At 45.7% G+C, this 17,363-nt stretch overlaps 1 protein-coding gene across 7 annotated transcripts in view; it reads right to left on the bottom strand.

Moving 5' to 3' along the window:
- The window catches only part of sema6cb (semaphorin 6Cb), a 156,307-nt gene that overhangs the window by 52,025 nt on the left and 86,919 nt on the right, over positions 1-17,363 (bottom strand). For all 7 annotated transcript variants that reach the window (XM_069711939.1, XM_069711944.1, XM_069711943.1 and 4 more), the window contains 5 exons: positions 17,046-17,248; positions 13,084-13,198; positions 11,990-12,047; positions 7,829-7,885; positions 7,206-7,307 (listed from right to left, as the gene is read on the bottom strand). In XM_069711939.1, the coding sequence (XP_069568040.1) occupies positions 7,206-7,307; positions 7,829-7,885; positions 11,990-12,047; positions 13,084-13,198; positions 17,046-17,187 (474 nt within the window). In that variant the 5' untranslated portion in view covers positions 17,188-17,248. The remainder of the gene's footprint in view (positions 1-7,205; positions 7,308-7,828; positions 7,886-11,989; positions 12,048-13,083; positions 13,199-17,045; positions 17,249-17,363) is intronic.

Raw genomic sequence — 17,363 nt, 5'->3', positions numbered from 1 at the left:
GGAAACTCAGCCGTGTGTGCGTGAAGGTTAAATGCGTGCAGGCTGGCTTTGATGTCTTCTGCGACTGACACGCATGCATGTCCCGTGAACACCCCATGAACACGTTGGCTTGGTTTACGTCGCGCTCACGTGACACACGTGTTTCTGCAATTGCCGCTCTATCGTTATTCTGCTGGCCTGCGTCTTCGCTGCAAACCCTGAAGACAAAGATCCTGCAATGTGGCCGCGCCGCGCCGCCGCGCCGCGCCGGGGGCTTCCAGCGGTTCATTTAAAGTCCGGGTGAATTTGAGCTTCGGATTTTAAGAGAATCGACGCTGAACACCACGCTGGAATATTCATTCTGTTAATTATGTCAAATAAGGATTATCAATACCGCTGAGCATCATTTGTCCGGGTCTGTTTAGTATTCCACATCACGGTGTTTATGTCCTGATTATGGCCCGCCGAGAGAATTAGCTTGAATAGAGCTATCTGACGGTGTTGTTTTATGCTGTAAAAAAAAAAAAAAAAAAAAAAAAAAAAAAAATCTAGGACAAGTGGGCGGCGGGTTAATGGCTGCTGTGTGTACATTTGACAAGTACGATCATCCGGCGGAGAGGAAAAATAAACAAATCTAAAAAAAAAACCACAATATGCGTTCGCCAACTAAACTGCGCATAAATGTCCTGAGGGATGTAGCGACAAACAAAAGATTGGAGATTCTTCGAGGCGTCGTGTGTTTGCTCTCAAACTGCACCTCTGAACCCCCAACGTCGCTTCTGCGGCGCCTCAAGTGTTTCGCGCTATTGTTTCCGACTTGTGTTGCTGTTCTAAATGGACATTATATATATATATATATACACGCATATATACGGCATCATATTGAACGGTTCATCGTATGCAGCTACTGTACGATGTAAAGCGTGGCTGAAAACTGCCTCCCACACACGTGAAGTTCACAAAGGAGGCCAAAGACTAAGTGCTTTCGACGGGTTTTACACTTTGGCTTTTACCACAGGAAGCAGACAAACACGGAGAAGCAACGACAAAAAAAAAGAACATCTGACTGCTAAGAAATTCAAACTTTTTTTTTTTTTTTCTAATGTTTTAATGTCTCGATGTTTTCCTTAAGTGCCGACCCGCTGACTGCGTATAAGAGCAGGCCCATACGGAAGAGGCCTGAAAGTGCACTACCACTGAGGGCCACCAGGGGTCAGCTCCACGAGACTCTCGTGTCAAATACGAAGTCAAGTCGGCGGATTTCTGACTGTGACTGTCGGTTTGCTGATTGCTGCCAATGTAAACGGCAGGAACTTGTATTTTCCAATAATGACCGGGTTTGAATGGGGCTAGATTGTATTCTGCCTATTAATAATTAATAAAACCTATTAAGCAAGAATGACAATATTTCTTCAAAATAAACTCCAGCGATGTCACCCTGAACTCAAGAAAAGTCATTAAAAAAATTAAAAAAATACAAAAAAGTCCTGTAGCTGTAATGATGAATTGATTTAAGTAACATATGAAGGAAAAAAAAAAATTACAATCGGGAAGATTGTCACCAACGAACGGGATATAAACATTACGTCTGTAATCAGAAATCAGAGGATTTATGCTGTTCAAATGAACATGTCATTATTTTTTAATTTTTAATTTTTTTTTATTTTTATCTTGAATAGAAATCACTGTTGTACTAATTTCTCACCACAGCAGTTTGTTTAATCACAAAAAAAACAAAAACAAAAAAAAAACAGAAATCCGAAAATCAAAGAGAACTCAGGATTCAGCAAAGTTGCGCGGTGTCGTTACCCCAGAGGGCAGATGAAGACAGACGGGTTTGACGCTTGGAGGTTTTTTGTTTCATCGTCAATAAAAAATAAAAAATAAATAAAAAAAAAACGCATGTTGAAGACAGCCTCTCTGTTGTCTACAGACCAGCTGTCTCAGCAGCCTGGTCAGTGAAGCTGCCTGTTCATGGTTGGGCATCCATTCATGTCTTTGACCAAAACACACACACACACACACACACACACACACACACACACACACACACACACACACACACACACACACACACACACACACACACACACACACACACACACACACACACACACGTCTGACTCAATACCCCGCTGTCCTCCGCAGATTCCCAGAGACAGATTCCTTGATATGATTTACACTTCCTCCCTCTCTCCCCAGCTGTCTGGATAGTCATCTCTCAGTCTTTTTTTTTTCTTTTCTTCTTCTTCTTCTTTCTCCAGATGAGGGAAGCGGGGTGGTGGTGGTGGTGGTGGTGGTGGGTGTATGCAGAGAAAAATAATGCGTGGACATGTTTTCTAGCAAAACCCTTAAATCAGCCGCTCTTCACCGCAGGGAGTCCGTAGCGGGGAGACGATAACGTTTGAATGTAGGTCGGGACGCAGCTCTTTTAAAAAACTTTTTTTTTTTTTTACATCAACTTCACTGCGGGACCTTCAGGACATCCGAGACGTGATTTGATCCTGGAAAGTGTGTCGGTACGCTCAGCCTGTGGAGATGCTGTGTTTGGTTTATAACCCCCCGATAAGACTTGGGCAATAATTCAATACTGTCAAAATGTTGACTTCTGGTTCCCCCCCCCCACCCCCTAAAACACCCCCCCCCCAAAAAAAAACTGAGGATTGCAGGAAGAGCAAGACTCATTTAAAGTGTGTGAAGGGTCACGTATTTTTGTATTTCTTTTCTTCTCTAAACTACACTTCGCTCGTCCTCTCAAGTAAAACATTAACATCAGCACACCCGGCTAACTACCCTGTTGCCCGCGGCGCCAACTTAAGTTTTATTTATTAGAAATAAGACCGTTCAGAACAGGAACATCCACTACAAACTGCATTAGCGGCGTTTAGGCCAACGTTAGCAGCGAGCACGTTTTGTGTTGCATTCAATTACTAATACTGCATACGTTTATGCCACCAAAAGAAATGGTGCTGTTGATTTCAGACCTGTCGCCCAGCCAATTTCTCACACCGATATTAATACTTTTTCTTGAAAAGGCGGCCACAAAAAAACAAAACAAAAAAAAACCACTTGAAAACGACAAACAAACAACCTATATAAACCTATGTAAAAGATATATAAAAGGTTATTTAAAGGGGTTGAAAAAAAAAAAAAGAAAAAAGCATTGAAGTCTCCGTGTGTCCCTGATTCATTGAGATTCAGAAGTCCAAAAAAAAAGAAGCAAGCAAAAAAAATAAAATAAATAAAAACACCCAGAGTGCAACCTGGTTAAACTCTCCGTGTGCTTCCCGCCGACCCCCAAAAAACACAACAACACCTTCACCGTCACCGTTCGACGTGAATAAAAACCGGGAATCACACCGACAAACAGGCTGTTTTCAACGGGCACTGTGCTAGTTTAATTTGATTACGTTTTGAAAAAGGCCACGTTGTTATATTTTATACAATATTTTTGATTTTTTTTTTTTTTTTAAATGAGTAGTTTTTAAAAAAAAAAAATTAATTTTTCCTTCTTAACTTTAGGAAAAAAACACAAAAAAAAAGCCCACTTTCACCACAGACTCAGAAGTTATTCCTGCAGTTGAATACCAAGAAATACAAGATAGATAACAGCTGCAGATACGCAGTGTCCACCCACCTCTGGAGGAGGCGGGGGGGGGGGGGGAGATTTGTTGTACCCTCACCTACAGATATGTACAGATACGTATCGGCACACGCTTCCATGTGGTCGGCGGTGTTTTCACTGCGCACAAGAGTCTTTTTTGTTCCGCGACTTTAAGCCTTTCGGAGCTCCGAGGACAAAGTCGGTGGGGGGGTGGGAGGGGGGGGGGGGTGGACAACAAATGTCTCTTTATTTTCTTCTTCCGCAACCTGCGGGCTTCGTAAGCTCGCACAAATACAAACATGGAGCCGCCACATCCGTGACCTCTTCAACTCTGACAACGGGGAAAAAAAACCAGATGATCGCGGAGAGCTAGAAGGATATAAATCTCCAGAAGTTAGATAATAAATTTAAGGCAGCAGCTGCGGAGAGCGAGTGTGTGTGTGTGTGTGTGTGTGTGTGTGTGTGTGTGTGTGTGTGTGTGTGTGTGTGTGTGTGTGTGTGTGTGTGTGTGTGTGTGTGTGTGTGTGTGTGTGTGTGCGCGCGCGCGCGGGTTTAAGTGGTGAGAATTTGTCGAAAATATCTGCAAAATGTATTTAAATACCCCTTTATAGCTCTTTAAACTATGATTACAGCCGATGCATCGGCTTAGCGTCAAGTTTTCAAATGTATTTGGCGAATAATCTATAAAGGAGCGTAACATTTGATCGGTTTACTATCTGGTTTCTGTGTAAAAAATCTTCATCCGCAAAGAAAAGCAGGAGCCGAAGTTGTTAAACGCCGCGGAGCAAATTGTCGTAAAGCTTTAAATTTGAGTACAGCGCGCGCGTTAAGTGCGCTGTTTGAGCAGATTTACTCATTTGCGGCCCACGTTGCAAACACTTTCAAATGTACAAATCCGCGATAAACAGTCTGGTCTCTTTAAAACTTTTGAGTATCCACAGTGGGAACAACGAGCTCCTTTAATTGCTTTAATCGCCTTGAAAACCTTTAATTCTAATTCATTTCTGATACTGTTGGGCACCGTAGTGGACCCCCCCCCCCCCCAGAAGGATCCTGTTTTTGTTTTTTTCCGGGTCTTTTAATATGGACCGTTTGGTTGGTTCGTAGGTGGAAAAAAAAACAACCCCAACAAACACTGAAAGTCTGGAGTTATTCAGCTCCCCTTTGGACTTCAGACTCTCCTGCACGGTTAGATTTACAGTCACCGCTGTAGCACTCGTACTCCTCCCTCCTCCTCCCTCCTCCTCCTCCTCCTCCTCATCCTCTAATGGTCCGCTGTGAATCACGGTCCGACCCGGATGACGTCAACGCCGAAACATCACGTCGGGGTTCTCTCCCGGCAGACCTCGAAACCGCGAGAGCTTCACCTTTTGCGTCGTCCTCCAACGAGTGCCGTCCGGGGCCTTTTTACAGGAGCGCAGAGTGTTTCCACTTAAGAGAGAGCGGCGCCGTTATTTATCACCGGAGCGACCGCGGAGGAGACGAGCTGCAGCTGGCGACGGATTCGCCTTCTCGAACGCTCTTCCCAAATCCGCCCCCGCCCTCCGACCCCATCCCGTCCCATCCCATCCCATCCGCCCCGTCTCCTTCCCCTCGGGCTCGTTTTCGGAGGTGCGAAGGAAGCTGTCGGATCATCGCTACCGTCGGCATATTTCCTGTTCCGTCAACAGATTGCTCGCTGCTGCGCCGTCTTGTCGAGCCAAACGGATCGTTCCACCGGCGTCGCGCGTTTGAAGTCACCCGGCCACGTGTAAAAAAAACAAAAAAAACACAAACACGGGGCCGCCTCGAGGAGGAGCGCGGGGGGGGGGGGGGTTATTATCAATATATGGGATTATTTGAAAACGTCTGTTTTTAGGAGGAACAACAAACAAACAAAAAAATCTGACGTCAAGACTAAAACGAAGATACCGTCCTCCTTTATTCCAACATGTGCCCTTTGCTTGCATTTGACAGTTGTTTACGATTGTTCAAACGCCCCCTCCCCCCCGCTGATGTTTTTCGCTATTACTTTTCCAGTTATTTTTATGTGCGTCCCTGCAGCGCGAGCTCGCAGCTGTTTGTTGCATCATCACAAAAAAAAAAAAAAACCACAAAAACGACTACCAGACTTCTTTTACAGCGAACGAATGCGGGAGTCCAACCCGGTGGGACTCACCTCTGTGGGTTATTTCACAGTACATCTCTGTTCAGCATCATCTTACCTGTTGTTCAGGCTCCAGCAGACGATCAGACTCGGGACTTTTGTCGTTACACCTTTATCACGCTGACCCATTTTTCCCCGACTCGATTTTAGACCTTTCATCTGTTTCACTCGCGTTATTTTAACCTTTTGAACCCCGAGGCCGCTTTCAGGGTCATATCACTACTTTTACTTTTAAGCTCATATCTCGGTCACAGTAAGGGCTAACCCTTCATGCCATATCTTGTGTTTTTTTTTTTCAGGACAGTCTGGCCTATCTAAATCTCGTATCATTTAATTTGATAGTACTTAGAGATCTTTAATGTCAGCCTCGTGGAATTGTTTTGACATGCGTCTCGCCAGATAAATACTGTCAGTGGAGATATGGTTTTATAGGTGTGTAGAGGGGATTGTGTACAATCTGGCAATATCCGAACCGTGTTTGTGGGACTCTGTATGACTCAGCAATTTGGAAAAAAAAAATATATGCTCGGTGCCTGACGGAAAATAAATGTCATGAATGTCTTTTTAAAAAAAAAAAAAGTTTTATACAAAGTAGGATGTAATATCAACCGTATGTTGTAGAAAGAGGTCAGCTGTGATTTCAAAACAGCTGATTTACCCGCTGTTTATTTTTGACACGCGGTACGTTACGAAGCGACCGGGACGTCGGGGAATCGCTCTGTCAAGAGTCGCGGGCGCAGAGCTTCACGCAGACTTTGCCGCCGCAACGCTTCGTCGTGCAGACGAGTCGCTGCCATTTCCGGAAAGCTCGGGTCGCGGCATTAAACCGGGAGGAACGGGCGGGGGAATTTGAACGCAATTTGGATCCGTCGGAGTCGAAAGGTTTAATAGTTACTTACAATGACGTACGATTGCAGAGGAGTTCATCGTTCAAACTACCCAATCATATTCCGTGGTGATAAAACAGTAGCGTAATTATCTTTGGTAAAGTATTGATCTGTAAAACACCCTGCCAAGCTCTTTATCGACCACGTTTAAGGGAATATTCCCCCACAAAATTGATGTCTGTTTAATGCGCTTATATAAATACGTTTCATAAAACAAACATTAGCCGTATGAACTTCCAATAATGGACTTCGAAATGCCGGCATCAGTCATCGGCTCCGCCGCCGGTTGGAGGACTTCTTTTGCACTCACGGCAAACGCGTAAAAACCGCGACTTCACTCATATAAACCACACGTCCCGTCTCCGTGGCCCGCGTTCGCGAGTGTTTATGAAATGATATCAACGGGCGCTTCCGCACCGAGCGGCCCGTAACGCGGAATGAGTTTTGAAGTGCGCGGTTCTGCCGTTTCCGCCAGCAAATCGGATACCCGGCGGCGCGACGGCAACGGCCGAAACGTACCTCCCGGACATGCCGTCACGGCGATCTCTTATCTGTAATCGAAGGCCGGGAGTCGGCGGCGGGACCTCACCTTGTAGTTGCGGCAGGTGGGGTTGAAGGCGTTGGTGCCGCAGGCGAACAGCGTCTCGTCGTTGCGGGGCACCAGCACTTTGATGTAGTTGTAACATTCGTCCTGTCGGGAGAGAAGAACCGTTTGATGGTATCGTACATCGGGGGAGCGGGTCCCCCGTCGGGTCCCCCGTCGGCTCCCGGGCGACGCCGACGACACAATCAAAGCGGGACTTTCAGTAGGTTAAACCGTTTTTTTTTTGTTTGTTTGTTTTTTACTGGCTCAAACAGTTTTACAGTCATTATTGGGATCTCCAGCTTGATTCTAGTGTTTGTTTTTTGTTGTTGTTTTTTTTTACCACTGTGGCTCTGGAGAGCAAACGTGTGATGCACCCCCCCCAAAAAAAAACCAAGGTTGTAGTCTCCAGATGCTTGTGGGTGCCGATTCTGTTAAGCTACCTTGCGCGGTACTTTTTTTTTTATTGCTTATTTACAAAACTTCCCTGTGCAGGAAGCAGAGGCAGAAAAACAAAGACAGGAAGAGCGGGGGGGGGGGGGGGAAGTGATGAGTAAAAAAAAAAAAAAAAAAAACAAGAAAAAAAACCAACCAAAGAGACAAGGATGTGTCTGGAAGAGAATACTCACGCTGTTTTTCCCTCTCACAGTGCACTTTTCCACGTCCTTCGTCTTCCAAGTCAGTTTCTGAAAAAGAAAGAAGAAAAAAAAAAAAAAAAATGAACAGAGCGCCAACTGTCAGCTCAAAGACAAGCTGTTTCTCACCATCCCAGCTTTTGTTGCTCCCAATCGTTCAAGTGCTATTACCAAACAGCTGTGATGAAAATCTCATTAATTTCAATAAACTCTCGTGGAGGAAAAAAATAAATAAATAAACCCAACGGGGGAAAAAAAAAAAAAAAAAACGGACAAACAAGAGGAATATGAGGGATGTCTGCGGCGGCGGCCGGCTAAACATTTGTGGCTCCTTAGTGATAAAAAAAAAAAAAAAAAAAGGGGAGGGGAGCAAAAGGATGCCTGCATCACTTCACTGTCTGTAACGAGGAGGAGTCACTTAGCCCCAATTAACCTTCCTGGCCAGAAGCCCTGCCCCGATCCGGCACACCCGACGAGACACTTTTTGTTTGTGTGTGAACGAGTTGCCGAGCCGTCCGGCGGGCTGCCGCGGAAACGGATCCATCGAGTTGTTAACAAGCTTTGGCCGCCCGAGGAACGAATGCATCTCCCGTCCGCTTGTCGGGGTAATTCACCAACAAAAATTTGTCTCTTTGATACCACGGAGAGTACGGCGAGTTGTGTGCACTCCCGTTCCGGTTCGCCTCCTTCTCGTCAACATCACCCCCCCCCCCCCCCCCCGCCCCGCAATATGTGAGCAGACAGGAGCTTGATGTCTCACTCAGGGACACGTTACGCTATGAAGGAACGAGCTCCGAGCACCGGGAGGAGGTATCACGACTTCACACGGACCTGGTGATGTTTCAAACTTCTTGTCACGTTTTATGTTTTTTTATTATTATTATTTTGGCCACATTTGAACGTTGACTCGACTTCTAGCTGCCCAACAAACAAAACAAAACAAAAAAAATCTTTAAATATACCCGGAGGCTTTTTGTTTTTCTTCCAAGCACTGCAATTTAAATGCATAATAGGTAAAATATTCCTTTCAAAAACATTTCGAACTCGTTTTTTTGACAGCGAGTTGTTATTCGGGGTTATTCAGCTGGTTTGGGCGGAGCTCGGCTATGTAAATAAATCGTGACTGAACACGAGTAGCTCTCGGACACTTTCATTTTGTCAAACTAACTCTCAAAAGGAGAAAAGTTTGAGAGCCTCCCCCCCTCCAAAAAAAAAAGAAATAAAGAAAACTCGAGCCCAAGTCCAGTACTTGACAGTAAACACTGGGAAGTACCGTACAAGTCCAGAGAGACCAGCATCTTTTTGTCTTGCTGTTTGCGTCTCAGCCTCACAATAAACCACCTCGATTTAAAAGTCAAATTTTATTTTTGGGAGCAAAAGTTTCACTTCTCTTGGACCAGAAATCAGTGAAACACAACTTATCCCGCAGGCCTCTCGTTCTCCTTTTTTTTTCCTTCTCTGGGCTGGTTTTCGATTTAGCTTTCAGTCCAGCTGTCAAATCAGAAACTTCTTAAAACAGGTGAACTCCCAGCTACCGGGCGGATGGGAAAACTGACAGCATTCTCAATGAGGAAGAAGAGACATGCATCTTAATTGCGGAGGGCTTCGTGCCGTACATCTACAAAAGCACCCTCGTGCAATTTTTTTTCTTTTTTTTTCCCTTTCCACTGTCAAGTCGAATAAGAAGTCCAAAACCACCACGAGTCAATCATTCTCTCTGTATTTTCTAACTTCCACGACACCCCTCTGTGGCAACCAGACAGGTGACATCACATTTGATGTAAACTGCTATTTTGAAGCCTCCACTTTGGCGATTTGGCCACCGCCATCTCGTTGTTTTTGTTTTTTTTGGAGCCAGAAGTGACCACATTTGGACGATCATAGGGAGGAGCAATCAATCAAAACTGGCATGCCCGCAAACATACTTTGAGACCTGATATCTAATTAATAATGGAAATATTTTTTGAAGGACCACCAGAACAACGATCAGAAGGAGTGAACTTATCTAATGACACTATAATGATTGACTTCGTAATTCAGGAGAAAAGTTAACGCTTTTTGAATGGGAGTCTATTGGAGTTTTTTTTTTCCCCCTTTTGGAACGCGCCCCTAGTGGCTCTAAGTGGTATTGCGCTTTCAGGCACTTCTGCATTGGCTTTACTTTTAAGAACCGGAGACGACGTACATTTTTACATATAATCTATAATGGCACCTGGAAGCATGAACATTATTGAGGTTGTGTGTTTTATGTGCGGCGGCAGGATAGTAGAGTTAAAATTGAGTCCAAATAAACGACAGAACCGTACGCGCCACAACGACAGAACACGTCAACCAGTTCAACAACGAGGCTCACTGTTCTTTTGACATGAATGGAGCTCTATGGCACTCGAGGAAGGAGATATAATAGGCTTCGGATACACAGACAACACCAGACTTTTTAGTGGGACTAATTATCGTTTTTGGTTTTATGCCAGTAAGAATAAATACAGACAGATTTATCCTTCAAGGCAAGATCACCTTGCCACCACAGAGTGTCGCACATCTTTCGATCTGGTTTACATAAAACACAAGGAGATCTATCCACAAAATCCTGCCAACAATAAGCTGAGCCAGAATCCTGAGACCCGAAACCGCTCACTTTGTAATCACTTTTAAGAAAGACCAACTTGTTGTCTTTGATTTTAAAAAGCCAGCACTTTTCCCCTCCCGGTCTCTTGGTGGAACACCTCCTGCGCGACTTTGTGAAGATCTTGACACGATTCAGTAGGAGTCAGCATTATGGTAATAGGTCCTGCCTTAGTCCACGCTCGATTTGGTTTACTAATAATTACTTATGGCCACCGAGGGCCCGGGGAGATCAGTGGAGGGGAGAATGTGAATGAGCGCCCCGGTGTGAAAAATGAAGAGCCGCTTTAAAAAAAAAAAAAAAAACTTGAAAAATGAGGCCGCGTGAAGGAATGGATCTGTGATGAAGAGGACACACCATTTTCTGGTGATGTGAGTCAGTCACACCCTAATGACGGCGCTCGGGTGGATGAGAGGAATAAGGAGAGGCAGAAGTGATGCCAAAATATGGGTCTTCAATAATTTTCCACTCTGTTCCTGCTGTCAAGCCGCAGGCTGAGGGTTGGAGTGAATGACTAAAAAAAAAAAAAAAAAAAAAAAAAAAAAAGCATCGTGTACAAACATTCAATATTTAAGTTCTGAAAAAACCATCAACTAACGATGGAGTGCTCAGAAGCAAATCAATAGTTCGGATCTCCTCGATGTGGAGCGGCGGGCTTATCAGAACGAATGTATGTATTTGGCACTAATCTAAACACAAGCAAACAAAAGCCCAGTCCTTGAGGGGCTTTTATTTAAGTGCAATCATGTTTGACAAATGAGATTCAGATAGGAAGGAGCATGGCACTTCAAAAAGCAGCGAGAGCAGCGGCTCCACTTGGCGTAGATATAGGTCTGAAGAGAGATTGCTTGATACTTGAATGAAAAGGCAGGCAAAGGCTAGAAAGGAAAAATAATGAGATACAAACAGTCCCGAGTTTTTCTGTAAAGAAAAGGAACAAACAAAAAAAAACTAGGTGCGGTTCAGAAAAACGCAAACAAAAATGCCACATAAAGAACGGCGGTTTCCATTTAATGCTTCTTAGAAATGGGCGAAGGCCTATTTGTAAGGGTGACGTATTATCCAGACTATCACTATTGACAAGCAAAAGCCCACGTTCACTTATGTGAAAGACTTTACTGTTTTATATTTATTGGCCACAGAATCCCCAAAAACTTTAATAACCAAGAACTTATAAGTGAGGCTGGTAACTCACAGATTATTGGCATCGATTCTGAAGAATCAAGAGATCAAACACTCCCCCAAAAAATGTCAAAAGTTGCGAAGTAAAAAAAAACTCATCTTGGGAGTTTTTTTTATTTATTTTTTTATTGCATGAAGGAAAATCTACAGACGAGCGTCCAGGTCAGAAAGCAAATGACACGTACGGGGCTTCGAAATGAATAATATGCCCGTAAAATAAATGGATATCGACCACGACCACATGCTCGCTTAAAGGTTATGTGTTGGAAAATATGTAATATGAACATGTAATTCCCGATAAAGACTCTGAATGGCAGCGAGGTGAACATGCACACACACTTTCCTACCTGCTGCGGGATTATCTGCTCCGATGAAGAGGCGAGATTGACGGCGAACACGTGGTCCCTGCAAGAGACGGAGAGCCGAGACGTTAGCGGGGGAGGTGGGGAGGGGTGGGTGGGGTGGGTGGGGAGGGAGGGAGGGGGTCGCAATCTCAACATGCTTTCTCCATGCAGAGCTTCCAAAACCGGTTTTCCAAAGAAGAAGAAGAAAAAAAAAACCCACTTCGGTTTCGCTCACTAGGATTGATCACAGCTGTTGAACAACACCGGCTGGAAGGTGGATTAACAGGCAAAGTTTATTGGCTTTTTTTTTGGCTTTAGGACCTCACGAAAGTTTTCCAACACCGTAAGTTTTCCAACTGAATCACTTCGTTGAGGCGAGGCTTGCACTTCGCTGCGCTCAGCTCTGGAAAATATGAAGCCAGTTCACGCACATTAAGGATCTCCATAACTTTTGTTTTTTTTTAAATCACGTCGTACCCGGCGGGCTCTCTGCTCCTTTCGGGAGATCACATTTGCTCCTCGCCCTGCGATCAGAGCGAAATAGGATCTGAACGGACTTGATGCTGAGTTAACTTTACTTGGTAAATAAAAAGCCAGACAACGACGTGCATTGTTCCGACAATCAAAAACGGACACTTCGGGGTTTTGTTGGCTGCTGATCAAACTGCGTTAGAGCTCCGTGGATAACGGTTTTGGGGGGCGTGAGGGAACTTGTGACTGGACTACCGCAAGCAACAGAGCTGGTCAAAGATAAAAATCGACCAAGTTTCATTTTTTTTTTTGTGGACCGTTAACTATAGCGCCACCATATGGCCAATTGTAATCACTAGCGCAGTGCCTGTTGTTCAATACGGCCCGCGATCGCCTGGCCCTTGGTATTGCTGTGTCGCTTCGGGGCCTGAACCCTAAATGAATCAGTACTCACACGATCAGATTTTCAGATTAAAGCTTAGATAGAGCGCGGACTTTGTAAGACTTGCGCACTTGAAGAGGCGGTAAAATGATTTACTGCATCGACAGCTGAAAATGGTTGCGTGGACACGTGACGACGTCGTCCTCTGTGACGGTAAACTATCAGGCGAGCAGCGATGACTGACCGGGCAGCGATGTAGAGCATGTGGTTGATCCTCAGCATCCTCTGGAAGTCCAGGCCGAGGCGGACGGTGTCATTGTCCGACATGAGCCCCTGGAAGCTGGGGTAGAGGTAGGAGGCTGTGTGGGGTAAACAAAAACAAACAAACAAAAAAACAAACAAAAAAAACAGAAAAGAAGAAAGAATTCGGTCAAGGACTCATCGTGCCTAAAAGATAACCCTCTTAGCAAAAAGTTCAGAAGTCACGAGACGCTAACATCTGACTTCCCTTTGAGGTTTAGTTCAAAATATTTATTTCCAAAATTGGTAAAAGTAACAAAAGTAGACAATGAAGCTAAAAGCTAGCGGTTTGGACTCTCTGCTGTCGCGCTCTTCCAACCAGCAGTTTCACGTTTACAAAAGAGGCGGCAGGACAGCAACGGTTAAACATTCGTCCACGGCGTTATTTGCAATTTAAGAGAAACACTGACCGAAGGTTACAATTTGGCCTATTGTGCTGAAAAACCCAGGAGCATTCACTATATGCTAATGTGTACTTGTGGAGGTGGATGAGGGGGGGATGAGAGAGAGAGAGAAAAAAACAAATATATAAAAATGTATATATATATATATATATATATATATATATATATATATATATATATATATATATAGCATCCCAAGTTGCAAATTAGGCAGTCGTGTCATAGAAGTCAATCTGATTTAAATAAACGGCTCCTGGTAAGCATTTCTGAACAGACACGTCTGGGGAATGAGCCAAGCGAGGACAAGGAAACAAATCAAGAGCATCGCGATGCTAAGTCGCTCGGTCGGTGCGCCTGTCTGCTCCACAACCACATTTAAATAGAAATCATCTGCGCGCGAGGTCACGAGAGTTCAACGTAGTGTCGACGCGAGAGGCACATTTAAAGAGCTTCGCCGGCAAAGAGCGCCTCTTAACATCCCCTGTTAGAAATAAAACCAAAAGAGTCGATTTAAAAGGAAATCACGTGTCCACGTGTTTAAATAATAACAATAATAATAATAATAATAATAATAACTTCGTATCGCATCTTTTCACACATGAAATGCGGCTCGATGTGCTTTCCAGCGCGGTTTGAAAATAAGGCAAGACGAGACCTCGGTGAAAATAAAATAAAGAGTGAAGCAGGACGCACTTCGAAAGGCGCAGCGGTGCACAAAAAGAGCGAGCGACGTCATTTCGACGCTACGTCGCCCATTTTTTTTTCCCCTTCGTCCTTTTCCGCATGTTAACTTCCGGTCTTGCCTTCTTCTCGAACGGCGGGCGAAGAAAAGGGAGCGAGAAATGGGAGTTTAAACAAGGCGGGATGGTACTTTCAGCGCCTCGATGGCAGTCAGTCTGTAGGTGCATAAAAGAAATAAAAAAAAGGAACGCTTCGGGCAGATATAAAATAATGACACCAGACTGTCCTCCGCATCACAGAAACGTCACCTGCAGTTTCCTTTTCTTTTGTTTTTCTTTCAAGCGAGCAAAGATTGAGCTCAAGGCCACGGCGCTCCGGGTCTGTAAAACACTGCGTTAAGTGCCCCCCCCCCTCCCCCCTCCCTCCCTCCGCCCCCGCCTCCCGACCGACCCGGGCTGCTGCTGAATTAGCAATCCCCGCTAGAAATACGCCACAAACTGAAATTAGTCTCTCCACGGGGAGACGCGCCCCCTCCCCCTCCTCCCCCCCGCCCGAACCACTCGTCTCGAATCGACTGCTTAAAGATTTAAGCGCCTAATGTCTGGCTGAGTGCTGGACCTCGCTGCCGCTGCTGTCTGGTGAAGAGAGTCCCGGTGGGTCTCGACTGCCCGCCTGGCCGTCCTCTATCCCTCCCCCCCCCCACTTCCTTCCCCCTCCACCGGGCAAATGAGGATTTTTTTTTTTTAATTACTCTTCAGCACTTTCACATCCTTTAAAAGTTTAAGGGGGACAGCGGAGACCGCCGCCGCTCGGAGGGGGCGGGGGCGGGGGCGGGGGGTGCGTGAAATCCAGGAGCAGCCGACGGTGGTCACGGTTATTTAAGACCACCGCCACCAATTGGAACCAAGCGGCAACCGACCGTGAGTGGTTATCAAGTGAAGCCTCGAGTTTGGACTTTTGGTCGGCGCCAACTTGCTGGTCCCGAGCGGTTTGGAACAAGTAGTTGGGGGTTACTACGTCCCGCCCACCGATAGCCGCAACCCGACGCCACAGGCCCGTCAATAATCAAAAAGACGCCCAGAAAAAAAAAAAAAAAAAAAACTTTTTGAAGCCCCTCGACGCTGGGTCGAGTCGTCCGCTGGCTTTCCAAAAAAAAAAAAGGAGTCGCTTAGGTTTGATTTCACAGACTTCAACCTGACGAAGTACCGCGATTCATAATGGATGTCTCTCGGAGTTGCGAGGGACCTTGCGCCGCGCTGTCACCTGCTGGAACCAGAGGTGACAAATTGCTCTCATTACACCTGGGACGGCGCTCCACATATAGCACTATTAGCGCAGCTATTTCTGCTAATGGTTGCGTTACTCTCTTCCAGATAGATCAATTACAGCGTGTGGGCCACGGTCTCAGCCACCTCTTAAATCAATTATGGGCCATTACATTTAGCAGCCAAGACCTCTTCTGGAGACCTCCCCGGCGATTGGGTGCCATCGATGGAGCGGGGTGGGGTGGGGGGGTGAGGGTAGGAGGGGGTCGCAGATGTCGGAAGAGTCTCCTCGGTCAAATTCTTATCTGACCGGCTGGCGCTCTGGAGTTTTAATTTCTTGCGCCGCGGGGCAGGGTCATATTTCAATATTAGCCTCCATTGACAGTAGCCGGAGTCGTACGGAGGGGGGAGTTATGGTATCGAGCTCGAATGCAATATTCGAAGAAAAGTGCAACGGCGAACGAAAATGAGCTCTTTTAACAGTTTCATTCTTGAGCCAATAAGGCGTCATTATTATAGGATAGTATTGTATGTGCTTCATGGACGTAAAATGAAGTGAATAGTTGGGAGTCGGTTTTTCAAGGTACTCGGCGGGTGGGTTGTTCCGAGCGCCACCGTCTCAATAATGTGATAGTTCGAGATGACTGATGGCACTTTTGCGCGGTGCAATGTGAGGTGTGATACCAAGGTGGGTAAAAAAAAAAATATATATATATATATATATATATATATATCCTTTGCAGCCTTTTAAGTTCTGGTCCGTACCCAGTTCCTCTCTCACGTAATAATCAAATGGAGTACACATGAAGTCCTTTGGACTGACAGGTAAGTCCGTCGTTGGACACTTTTTGGTGACCGCAGTCCTGCATAATCAGTTCTATTTGGAACCACCGATTTTGGTGGCTGTTTAAGAGTTTGATTGACAGCTGTCACTCCAGCCCGAACAAACAAATCCAACCCAGAGTTTGTTTGTTTGTTTGCTTGGACTCCTCCTGACAGGTCAGGAGTCAGATCACCCTGAAAAACAGTCTCATTACAATCGCAATGCAGATTTAATTCACGAGCCTTCAGTGTGCAGTTGTTGAGGGAAATGTTTGCTGTATGTTTTGTCTCCAGTTGGTTCGGTTTCACACTGAAGAGTAAATATGATGTTGGAGAAGTTACAGCTGATGATTTTACATCACAATTGTCAGCAAATTAAACAACAAACCAGGTTCCGCCTCAGCTCTGACTAAGACCCGTGTTTTTCTGCACAGCTGAAATGGCCTTTTTTCACACCGCGTCAACAGACCTCAACAAATAAATCTAATAATAAATATTCCAGCGGCAGAAGGAACCTCGACAAATGCACTTTGCTGCGAACCGCGGCCCGAAACGCATCCACCTCAATAAGCTCCGCTCCCCTGTGATGAGATATAATACCTCAGTGACCCCCCCCCCCCACCTCGCTCCGATTCTGCTCCTGCAACAAGGGGTCGCCATGGCAACGCAACAGCATTTTTTTTTTTTGGGGGGGGGGGAGAAAAAACAACAACAACAAAAAAACAAAAACTTACAGTCTCTGCCCACGACGCTGATCGGTTCCAGGTCCTGGGGGAACGGCGTGGCCGCCGAGGACAGCCGAGGTAGGGAGGCGACCAAGGTGAGAGCCAGGAGGGCTGGCAGGACGGGCGGAGGCGAGCCGGGCGTCAGCCTCATGGTGGCGGAAGATGAGACCTCAGCAGAAACGCATGGCCCACAGCAGGTTCACCCGACCTACCTGAGGGGGAAGACACAAGGTTCGTCGGGAGGGGAGGGTGGGGGGGGGATGAGGGGAGAGAGGGGGGTTAGTCACCGGATCCGAGACACTTCAGGGTCACCACAGCAACCCGCAG

The sequence above is a fragment of the Brachyistius frenatus genome, unplaced genomic scaffold (genome assembly GCF_029030835.1).
Source record: "Brachyistius frenatus isolate BFR_SWC_R1_liver_20210118 unplaced genomic scaffold, ASM2903083v1 Contig_104, whole genome shotgun sequence".
Lineage (NCBI taxonomy): Eukaryota > Metazoa > Chordata > Actinopteri > Embiotocidae > Brachyistius > Brachyistius frenatus.
Note: the sequence above shows the minus strand (reverse complement) of the source record. Positions and strands in the feature narration are given on the sequence as shown.